Raw genomic sequence first — 11,747 nt, 5'->3', positions numbered from 1 at the left:
TATCAAGCGATGGAAATTCACTATATTTTGGATTGTCATGATCCTGGATTAATTCACTCTCTTGCAGGGTACATACTCCAACAATACAATACTATTCATATTTCTATTTACAAATATGATGGATTCTGCATATATATAATCTAAAACAGCTAATATACAATGAGATTCCCAAATCCCAAATACTATATAAAATTCCTTGTGTTTGAATCGAACCAAATGAAAAAATTAAATAAAAACTGACAAATAGATCTGTCCAAATAACAGTAGTACAAATTATTCCATATATGTACCGAAGAATACAGCTGCAAAGAAGATGTGATGCATCATTATATATATTATTCTTCCATATGTTTATTGGAACATAATATTCCATTGACGAAGACTCATCTAAATTGAATCCTTATATATTGAAAGGAATCGAAATAAATATCATCAGTTAAAACAAACGCAGTCTATCATATGAAACAAAGCAGCAAATTAATGGAGAATCTTACTTTTTCCTTTGCTCTTTCAATCTTGTTATTAAATAGCTTTGCCCTCTCCTTGAATTATGTCACAGATAAATATTCACTTATTTCCTTCAAAAACTCCATCACTTCCGACCCTTACGCTATCTTGAGCACTAGTTGGTCGCAAAACACATCAGTCTGTACTTGGATTGGTGTGTCATGCAGCCTCAAACACGGCCGTGTCACTGCTCTCAATCTCTCTGGCTACGGCCTTGCTGGAACTGTCGCTCCACATCTCGGAAACATAACGTTTCTCAGATATTTGGACATCAGTTCCAACAGTTTCACGGGGATGTTACCCTTTGAGCTCTCTAAACTGCATCGTTTGAAGGTAATAAATGTGGGAGTGAATTCATTAACCGGAGAAATACCAACATGGTTGGACAGTTTACCTCAACTTGAGGAACTCTATATGTACAACAACAATTTCTTAGGTACAATTCCTAAGTCCTTGTTTAACAATTCCATGCTACAAATATTACTGTTGTATAGCAATCAGTTGAGTGGGCACATACCACATGGTATTTCCAATGTGTCTTCACTTAGATATATAAGTATTGCAAATAATAGCCTATCAGGCCGGCTTCCAAGTGATATGTGCAACAATATGCCCAACATCAAATTACTATCACTCTCTTGGAACCGGCTTGTGGATCAGATTCCGCCAACTATATGGAAATGCACGCGTCTTGAAAAGTTATCGTTATCCTTCAACAATTTCAACGGCAACATCCCACGTGAAATCGGGAGATTGAACATGCTTGTAGAGTTGTACTTGGGATACAATAATAGCTTTCGAGGTATAAAAATCTCTTCTTACTTGAATATATCATAGATTAAAGTACTATTTTGGTCATAGACATATGCCCGAAATACGAAGTTGGTCTAGAACATTAACTTTCTGAAAATCGAGTCCTAAACAAATGAAATCATCGTCGGATTGGTCCTTTTTTTACCGTTCCGTCAAAAACTAGCAGACGATTGGTGAAATTTTAACTCAATTAAAATATTAATTCATCATTAATTAAAATAAAATAAAATGGAAAATAAAAATTCACTTTATTTTATTTTAATTATTCATGGATTAATATTATTTCACTAATCATTCGTTGACTGTTAGTTTTTTACGGAACCACAAAAAAAGGACCGATCCGACTATGATTTCATTTGTTTAGGACTCGATTTTCAAAAAGTAAATATTTTGGACCAACTTCGTATTTCAGTCATATGTTTAGGACTCAGTCATATGTTTAGGACAAAAATAGTACTTTACCCTTTATTATAATATTATAAAACCACTGACCCTCATATCTTAAAGCTTCTCTACATATGATTATTTATGCAAGATTTCTCATTATGTTCATTTTATATCTTAAGGAGGAGTTCCTGCTGAAATAGGAAATCTTTCGAGATTAGAGATGCTTAGCATGGACAGTGCTTCTTTAACCGGAGATATTCCGACTTCAATCTTCAACATATCTTCCTTGACATACTTGAGCTTCTCTGACAATAGTTTGTCAGGAAACATCCCAACTTTTCACAATCTACCACAACTTGAAAAGTTCTATCTCGATAACAACAAGTTCAAAGGTACTTGCTTTCATGAGTATTTTCGTTACAAATCAATTAAAATGAGTATTTAATTAGCTTAAGCAAAGAATAATAATAGCCATAAAAAATACACCAACCATACATTTTATCTGTAATTTCTTATTGTACATGCAAGAAGAATAGATAGTAAGTTTATACTCCCTCCGTCCCAAGGAAGATGAGAGATATTTTATACAACTTTATTTTGTGTGATAAGTGGAGAGAATAAAGTAAGATAGATATGATAAAATAGAGATAAAGGTGTTTTCATTTTTAGTAATGAGTCATCTTGGTCGAGAAAACTAAAGAGGAAAGTGAATCATCTTTAGTTAGACAGATGAAGTACTATTATTAGCTAAGAACAAAAAATTACAGTTATTCAAATAAATATGTTGTGAAACATAAGTCGGTCATAACATATTTAGTTCAATTTTTCATATCATGTAAATCAATTAAACTCTTTTGTCATTAGGTATTTAGTGCTAAATTGTAAGAACATGTTATTCCATTTTTTATGATGTTTAACTATAATTTAAAATTTTAGTTTGAATTTTTTTTTGATTATTTTTTGAAAATATTTAACTTTTGTTTTGATTTCTTTGAGAACCTACTTGAAGGGCATATTCCTGCAAATATATGGAAGTGCAGACATCTTAAAGTGTTGGAATTATCCAAAAACAATTTCAGTGGCAACATTCCTCGCTCATTCGGAAATATGACCATGCTTAAAGAGTTGCACTTGGGATACAATCATTTCACAGGTATATGCACTTTTAACATTTTGTGCGGTAACAAAATTATCAGTGAATACGTCCAAATAATTACTATAATTTTTTCAAATTGACGAAATATCTTTAATTTAAATGGATGAATTACAAGTTTTGGATTTTCCCATAAATTAAAACTTAGTCGTATACATCCTAAAATTCGATCGCATTTGTGATTTCTCATTGACGATTCTTCCAAGATCAAATCATATGTGGGTCGTAGGTGGACTATTCGGACGAAAAAAACCTAGGTCCAAATAACATTAGGGTTCACGTCTAAATATTTTCTTGTTCTTAGACAATTAATTCTTGTTCATTAATGATATTTAAGGCTTGAGGGTTTAGTGCCCAAGTTTGTCAGCCATCTTCATCATATTTCTTCCTATTCTTTGATTAGATTCAATTCGGTGAATCCCACGTATGATTCAATTTCACGTCCAAAATCGTCGATTGTGGAAAATCTCAAACACAATCAAGGTTCATGGAATAATATTTATGACAATGTTTAAGTTCATAGGACAAATGTAAAATTTGGCCACATTAGATATTAGCGATCAATAGCCTTTTAAATCATTATATAATTTGGTATATTTAACATTTTATTCCCTCCGACGTTAGGAGTTTCACGAATTTTAAAAAATAAAAGGCCTACTTAACATTTATAATAAAAATAAAATGAGACTCTTATAGGCAGATGAACCAAGGGTAGTGATAAAATGCAAACTTATATATTATACAAACTCAAAACTCCTCAACACAGTTTCAATACAATATCAACACAGTGTAATATTTAGGATTTTAATGTCAACACAATATCAACACGGCATCAATCATTGACTACCGTTGAAATTCTGTTTACATTTTCCTGTTGATGCTTTTTTTTATCTGTTGACATTTTTCAATGGTCCAGATCATAGCCTTGAGTTTGTACAATATTTAGAGTTTTTATTTGATCACGTTCGGATAAACCAAAATGAAAAAAATAAGATTTCTATTACTAAGAAGTACTACTTTCTAATATGGAATTGACATATTCAATGTCACTATCTTATTTTTATCTATATGCGATAGGTGAGTTGCCACAAGAGATTGGCACTCTGCCAGCACTCGAGATTTTCTCCGTTTTCAGAAATTCATTGAACGGATCCATCCCACCTTCCATATTCAACATATCAACATTAAAGAGATTGAGACTTTCATTCAATGAGTTTTCAGGTAGTCTTCCTAATGACTATCGGCATCCACTTCTTAATCTCGAAATGCTCTATTTAGCTCACAACAGACTCTATGGCCCAATTCCAACCGCTTTGATCACCAATGCTTCAAACCTAAAATGGTTGGACATGTCAGCCAACTCATTTAGAGGCCCCATACCTTCCTTTTCTAGTTTGAAGCTCCTACAAGAACTTCGACTCTGGGGAAATAATTTGAACGGAGAAAATTCCCCAACACGGGAAATGATATTTCTCACTTCACTAAGTCATTGTAGACATTTGCGGTACTTGGCCGTATCTGGAAATCCACTGAGTGGCATTCTACCAGCATCACTTGGGAACTTCTCCTCATCTCTTGAATATTTTGAGGCATCAAATAGCAACATCATGGGTCACATTCCATTGGAAATAGGAAACTTAAGCAGTTTGCTATTACTAGATTTGGGTAGAAATGACTTGGGTGGGCTCATTCCACCAACACTTGGGAAATTGAAGCAAATCCAGAGGATATATCTTAGTGGCAATCAATTGATAGAGTCAATCCCTAACGAACTTTGTCGAATGAATCGTTTAGGAGTGTTGAGCCTCGCTGGTAACATGCTTGTGGGTCCAATACCGGAATGTTTGGGTGAAGTTAAATCCTTGAGAGTTATCAACTTAGGTTCCAACCAATTGAATTCAACTGTGCCTCCTAACTTGTGGATTCTCACAGACCTTGTGACTTTGAGCTTGCCCTCCAATCATTTGAGTGGTCAGTTGTCATCTCATCTTGGAAATTTTAAGCTAATCAACTATTTGGATTTGTCATCCAATCAATTCTCAAACCATATTCCTATCTCAATTGACGGTTGTCAGTCGTTAACATTTCTTAATTTATCAAATAATTTGTTTAGCGGATCCATCCCTCAATCCTTGGGAGAGGTTAAGGGTTTGATAACATTAGATTTATCTAATAATAATATTTCCGGATCAATCCCCGAGTCCTTAGAAGACCTTCACTTTCTTGAAAATTTTAACGTTTCGAACAACAACCTAGAGGGGAGTATTCCGGATGGGGGTTGTTTTCGTAACTTCACTGCTCCGTCTTTTTCCCACAACTTAGCTCTTTGTGGTCCAATAACTTTTCAGGTTCCACCTTGCCCAAATGATCATCATAGGTCATGGTTAAAAAAACTCATGGTGCCATTAATCATTTTAGTTGTCATTGTGGTGATTGTCATGCTTGTTCTCATAAGATTGAGCAAACAGAAAAAGGTAGCAATCTCTACTGATGTTTCACCACCGGTTATCGTGTGCGAAAGAGTTTCTTACAAAGAACTTGAACAAGGAACAAGTTCATTTAGTGAAACCAACCTGCTTGGAAAAGGTGGTTTTGGTTCTGTATTCAAAGCAACACTTTCTAATGGGTTGAAAGTTGCAGTAAAAGTGTTCAACTTGAAACTGCAAGGAGCATCAAGGAGTTTTGTTGCTGAAACTGCTATATTGAGCAACATTCGACACAGAAACTTGGTTCGAGTTATTGGATGTTGTTGTAACATGGAGTTTAAAGCATTGATTCTTACATACATGCCAAATGGAAGCTTGGACAAATGGTTATATTCTAGCACGTGTGGTTTGGATCTTATACAGAGACTAAAAATAGCAATAGATGTTGCATCAGCCTTAGAATATCTTCACCATGGCTACACATTTCCCGTTGTTCACTGTGATATAAAGCCAAGCAATGTGTTGCTTGATCAAGACATGACTGCTCATCTTGCTGATTTTGGCATTTCCAAGCTTTTCGATGGAGGTGAAACTTTCATCCAAACACAAACAATGGCAACAATCGGTTATGCAGCACCAGGTGACACATGATGCTAGTTTTATAAACTTTAAACTTTTTTCATATATAAATGTCTTACTAAACCTAACAAAATATTTAATGCATGTGATACATTTAGAGTTCGGAATGGAAGGCAAAGTGTCAACAAATGGGGATGTATTCAGTTTTGGCATACTACTGCTAGAGATGTTCACTGAAAAGAGGCCAACGGATCATATGTTCGGTGAAGAAATGAGCTTAAAAGAGTGGGTAAATGAAGCATTAAATCGGAATGCAGCAATTGAAATCGTGGCGTCAGCTCTGTTATCAAAGAAAGATCCACATTTATGTGTAAAGGAGCAATGTTTCTTGTCAATCTTTGAATTGGCAATGAAATGTTCAGCCAATATAGCAAATGAAAGAATCAACATGATTCAAGCAGTTTCTGCTCTACACAAGATCTATGCTACAATTGTAGCACAGACAGATAGCCATTGTCAAAAATATGTTTGATTCTTACATAGCATTGCATCTGGCAATATTAGAGTTTGATTCTTACATAGCATTGCATCTGATCTTTAGTTCATGTTATCTCGGGTTTCCTGATTCTTGTATAGGCCGTTTTGCAGCATTGGAATATAATTATATAGTTACGTAACCACATGCCAAGATTGAATACGGAGAAATGTATTACTGCAGCTGTCTCATGTTACTCTCACTTTTCTTTTCGGAACTGTCTCAAACTACTTACACTATTTCTATTTTAAGTAAACATTTGGGTAATTAATTAAGATATTAGAGTTAATTAAGTGATCCCGGAGCTCGAGAATTTAATAGCACATTCATAGGATGCTCGGAAATTGCTCGGAATCGTTAAGGGCTGTTCGGGCTTGGGCAGCGAGCCTGTTAGTCCATATCCAAAACACACACAGATTAATTTTTATTAAATTCAACACTTGAAATTTACCAAAAGGGGTGAAAAGACAAGAAGACCCTCAAACATATGGGGCTTCATGCGATGGGCGTGCTTTGCACTTAGCTTGCAAAGGGACAAGTTTGGATATGGTCACCCCTACTTTCCCATCAGCCAAATTAACCAACTTCTCATCAACTCTCTCCCATTCAAAGCACTGCAATATAGACCCCAACGCCAACCCAACGACCTGCTAGGCCAAGGCGTTACCCGGGCACGCGCGCCTCCCCATCCCGAACGGGAGCAATCGCGGAGCCTTGGGAGCGTCCGTATTTTCAAACCGCTCGGGCTTGAAAGTCTCGGGGTCATCCCAAATACTCGGGTCCCTGTGGATGGCCCATGAGTTGACCTGCACGATGGTGCCACGCGGGATGTCGTACCCCGCGATCCTGCATTCGGCCGAGGCCTCATGCTGGATCAGCAGCGGCGTGGCTGGGAACAACCGGAACGTCTCGTGGATTACGCATTGGAGGTATGGGAGGCTGGCAAGGTCCGTCTCGTGGAGGAGGCGGTCGGTCCTGATGACTCGGTCGATCTCTTCTCTCGCCTTGACCATCTTGTCTGGGTGGTTCAGTAGCGCGGACATTGCCCACTCTACCGTTACTGATGACGTGTCCGTCCCCGCTAGTAGCATTGACTGCATCATCATCAGATTCATTTTTATTAGATAAAAGTGACTGTAACAATATTAATGGATAGTGGGACCCACCTTATTAGTACTGTTAAAAAAGTTTTTGTAAATAAGAAAATACTTATCTAATTTTGTGAGACATACTAAAATGTTACCAGCATGATGGATTTGATGACAAGATCACTGTAGATTTCAGGCTCAGACACCTGCAAAGAAAGCAAGTGGTCAAGCATGGTGTTCCCCCCTTTTTACTTCTGTGCTCCTCAATCAATCTCTGCAGAAATGCATCAATCTTTATCGCACACAAATTCTTCTCGAAACTCTTGTAATCGATCCACCTCAGAAGCGGCATGAAATCCCCGGGGTTTGCAACACCGGTGAACTTGAAAACATCCTTCAGAAGGTCCCGGAACTCCCTCACCTCCTCATTGTCCTCGTCCTCCACGCCGAAATACCGCTTCCCCGCTATCATCCTCATCATGTTGTTGAAGGTCAGGATCGACAGCAGCGGTCTGATCAATAAATTCACAACACAAATACTCTTTAATCAAACCCTCACTACAAATAATAGTATGGCTAAGGACATTTTCTATTTAATGATGCTTATTTGTGTTTTTCTATTTAACTATGCTAATTTGTGTTTTTAGATGCAGTACTTATGCGTTAATTCTTATTTTCTCAATTAAAGTTAAGGAACTCAAATGAAAGCTTCTCAAAAATAGCCAAAGGTTAAAATATAGTACTACATTTGTCCACTATTTAACTTGGCATGAGTTTTAAATAATTGTTTGATTTTTTATAAGGAAGTGAATGAAAAAGTTAATAAAATGCACATCACATATTTATTTATTAATTTTATAATAGAATGTTAGTGTAATGAATTATTAAGCATGAGACTCACTTGCTAAAAGTGAAAAAGAAAAAGGATAAATATGTTTTTAGACGACGGACCACCTGAAATAGCAAAATGTGACAGTAACTGACAAATTTGTCCTAGAAAAAGCCAAATGAAAGCTTTCTTTCTTTTCGCCTTCAATTTTGACCAATTTTTAAAATTTCCAACGCAAGCAAATGCAGCTACGTACTTGAGCTCGACCATGGAAGAGCCTTGGCGGGCGACGCTCCCGAGCAGGAGCCAGACCTCGTCCGCTCGGATCGACTGAAACGCGTTAAGACGGGCACCGGAGAAGGCCTCGAGCGTGGTGATGCGCCGGAGGTTGCGCCAGTGGTCGCTGTAGGAGGCGGCGGCGATGGACTTGTAGTCGTAGCCCATGTACTTAGCCGAGAGGAACTTCGGCCGGTTGGCCAAAACGACGTCGTTTTTCGTGAAGCATTCCTCCGCGACGTCGGGGGACGAGACCACCACCAAAAGGCGGCTCCCAAACCGGAGGGAGAAGACGGGGCCCAGCGTCTGAGAGAGGGTGGAGGGGGAATTTCATGAGATGGAGGTGCCCTAGAAAAGGGAGTCTCTTACTAGGGCTAGGTGGGATATTTCTCTTATCTCTTCTTACATAGAGATTCACAATAGCTATGACAAGTAGAACCAAGAGAGTGTATAGCCAGCTTGTTTCCATGCCTCAATATGTTGTGATATATGTGAATTACTTGACTGCCCCTATTTATAAGTGAAATACAATGCATTATTTGATGCAATTTTTCTTCATATTTTTGTTGAAATGATTACACTTAGGTTGCAAATTATACTATCTTATCTCTTGGTTATCTATTGGTCATCTGTATATCTATCTTCATATCCCTCGCCCTCATTTTACTCAATCCCAATCATCTTTTTAAAACAAAAATTTTTCTCCCATACACATTCAACCTCCATTTAGTATAAACCTTTAATTACTTCAATCAGTAACACCAATTCAATCTAATTAAATATTTTTTTTAACATTTTGTAATAAATATATAAGATTTAATAATAATTTGAATATATCATGAGTGCTAAAAAAAATTATTTTAAAAAATTATAATACAAAGTTACTAGACAGTTACATAATTAAATTACAACAAATATATTATACAAAATAGGAAATGTATTACAATAATTTATGAGGGATATATATAGAAAACAACTAAAAATTGAATAAGAAATTCAATAAAGAAATAAGAAAAAATCAAAAGCAATAAAAGAACATAATAAAATATTTAAATAGGAGCTATAATTAAAAGTTATTTTAATAGGAAGCTATAAGTAAATTTAATAAAGTATGAATAGTAAAATTATCTACTAATCATTGATAATGAGTAGTGCCATGATTAAAAATAATAAAAAAAATGAGACATATAAAAAGAGACTAGATGAAGGGTACAGTGCTCAATTTTTTAATAATCGTGAGAATTGAAGCTCAATTTTTTGAAAGCTTTAGGTGTCAAGGCCAATTGATGCTCTTTCCCAACATATGTATATGGAATACTCGAATTAAAAATGGAAAATTTGTATTGTATTTGTGCTCCTATATATTTATATAGGTATATTAGTATAAAGATTACTTTGGCATTTTCTTAAAATAAACTAATACTCTCTGTATTCCACTATAAGTAAGATAATTTTTTGACACGATATTTAAAAATACGGTATTCCTATTTAAAAAGTTAAATAATGAGAAAGTAAATATGACAAAAAATAAAATAGATACCTGAAGATTGAATAATATAGGTTACAGAAGAAAGTGAGACAGAGGAAATATGTTAATTAGTAAAAAAATTTGGCTAGAATGAGAAATAACTTATTACGTCTCAAACAGGAATGTCAATTACTTATAGTGGAAGAGGGGGGTAATATTTTCCTTTTACTGAATGCTATTTTCTTGGGATTTTTGTTTTTAATGAGGTTTAGTCCCATGTGCTTTTTGTAATTTTTTTAATTTATTTTTTGCTTCAGTAAAATTCTAAGGCTCTTGACTCAACTTATTTTTAACACAAGTATACCCGCAAGTGTACGGGGCTAATGTAACAAATATTAAGCAAAGAGTATCGTATCCACAAAGACAATGAGTGTCAACCTAATTACCACGAACCAACCTCAACTACTATCTAGATGAATCGGAATTTTGGTTTTCTGAATCTACTTAAAAGCAAGGTAAAAACAATTAAAAACAAATAGAAAACTAAAAGCAAATAAGAGAAAACGGATGTAGATCAAGGATGAGAAGGGTAGAATCCTACGGGATCGATAACAACTATCCTATGCTCAACTAACTTCCTAAATATGCCAACAAAGGGTCTCAAGGGTTATTAAGCTATCACTAAGGTAAAACTATATTATTTCTCAAAGCATATAATTTGTAGATTGCTACCTAGAAGCGAAGTCTCCTTCCTAGAACTAAGGCAACAACTCCTAATAGCTCCTAAGATACTTAGCTTCATTCAAAGGCTCAAATCTCTCGATTATATTGGCAAAGACGTCAATTTCTTCTCTTTCAAATTAAACTACTCACTTCTCAGTTCTTGTAGTAAACCCACATGCATTTATAAGGTGATCAGTTAAATAAATGTATAAGCACAGAAGAAATCAAAATAACCACATGAGTCAAGGCATAGAAAAAGGAAATCAATTAAACATAAGAATCATTGTATCTCCCCCGTAGAACTCTATGAAGGATTTAGCTACTCATGTTCATCACAAAAGTCAAAGAAATATTCAAAGAAATATTCAAAAACATGGTTTGAACAAGAATAAAACGAAAAGTAGAAACTCCTAGAATTGGATTGGGCGGATTGGAGGTCTCGTCTTCAATTTTGCGATGAATACTCGTCCTCTGCTCGTTCTTCTCTTCTTCCTAGGTGAAAAAGTGGTATTTTTGGGTTTGAAGGCGTGTAAGTTCTGTTTGGAGGCGTTTACTAGGCATATATACACCTAGGGTTGACTTTAGGCCCGGAATAAACTGTCGAACGAAGCTGGCGGGTCGCCCGGTTGGGTGTGCGTCGAAGCTGGCGAGTCGCCAGCTGCTTACTGCATTTTTCTCGTCTTTTGCTGGCGGGTCGCCAGGTTCGTTTGCATGCGAACCTGGCGGGTCGCCAGCTATATCACTGCTCCGCGCAGTCTTGGTAAAACGGCAATAACTTCTTCTACCGAACTCCGATTGAGACGTTTAAGATATCCACGCAAAGCTCTTTCGAAGATGAAGAGAATGGTATGCATTACATGCGAATCGGACTTCAAAATCTCCAGAAAAGCTGTCTCGAACACTGAGCAGCTGCACATCCACATGTTTTGTACATTTTTCAACACATTCTTCACAAAATGGTCA

At 36.1% G+C, this 11,747-nt stretch overlaps 1 protein-coding gene and 2 pseudogenes across 1 annotated transcript; 2 read left to right on the top strand and 1 right to left on the bottom strand.

Moving 5' to 3' along the window:
• The first annotated feature begins 459 nt into the window (after positions 1 to 459).
• On the top strand, positions 460 to 5,616 carry LOC125206655 (uncharacterized). Its single transcript, XM_089061961.1, has 5 exons — positions 460 to 1,309; positions 1,887 to 2,006; positions 2,693 to 2,860; positions 3,938 to 5,295; positions 5,447 to 5,616. The coding sequence occupies exons 1-5, from the start codon at positions 460 to 462 to the stop codon at positions 5,489 to 5,491; spliced, it is 2,541 nt and encodes an 846-aa protein (XP_088918087.1). The 3' UTR covers positions 5,492 to 5,616.
• On the top strand, positions 5,617 to 6,397 carry LOC148923641 (putative receptor-like protein kinase At3g47110 pseudogene; annotated as a pseudogene).
• A 482-nt stretch (positions 6,398 to 6,879) lies between these two features.
• LOC125206654 (cytochrome P450 81Q32 pseudogene) lies at positions 6,880 to 9,062 on the bottom strand (annotated as a pseudogene).
• Between the last annotated feature and the right edge of the window lie 2,685 nt (positions 9,063 to 11,747).

The sequence above is a fragment of the Salvia hispanica genome, chromosome 6 (genome assembly GCF_029641045.1).
Source record: "Salvia hispanica isolate PSC_SH4W2 chromosome 6, Shi_PSC_v1, whole genome shotgun sequence".
Classification (NCBI taxonomy): Eukaryota; Viridiplantae; Streptophyta; class Magnoliopsida; order Lamiales; family Lamiaceae; genus Salvia; species Salvia hispanica.
Note: the sequence above shows the minus strand (reverse complement) of the source record. Positions and strands in the feature narration are given on the sequence as shown.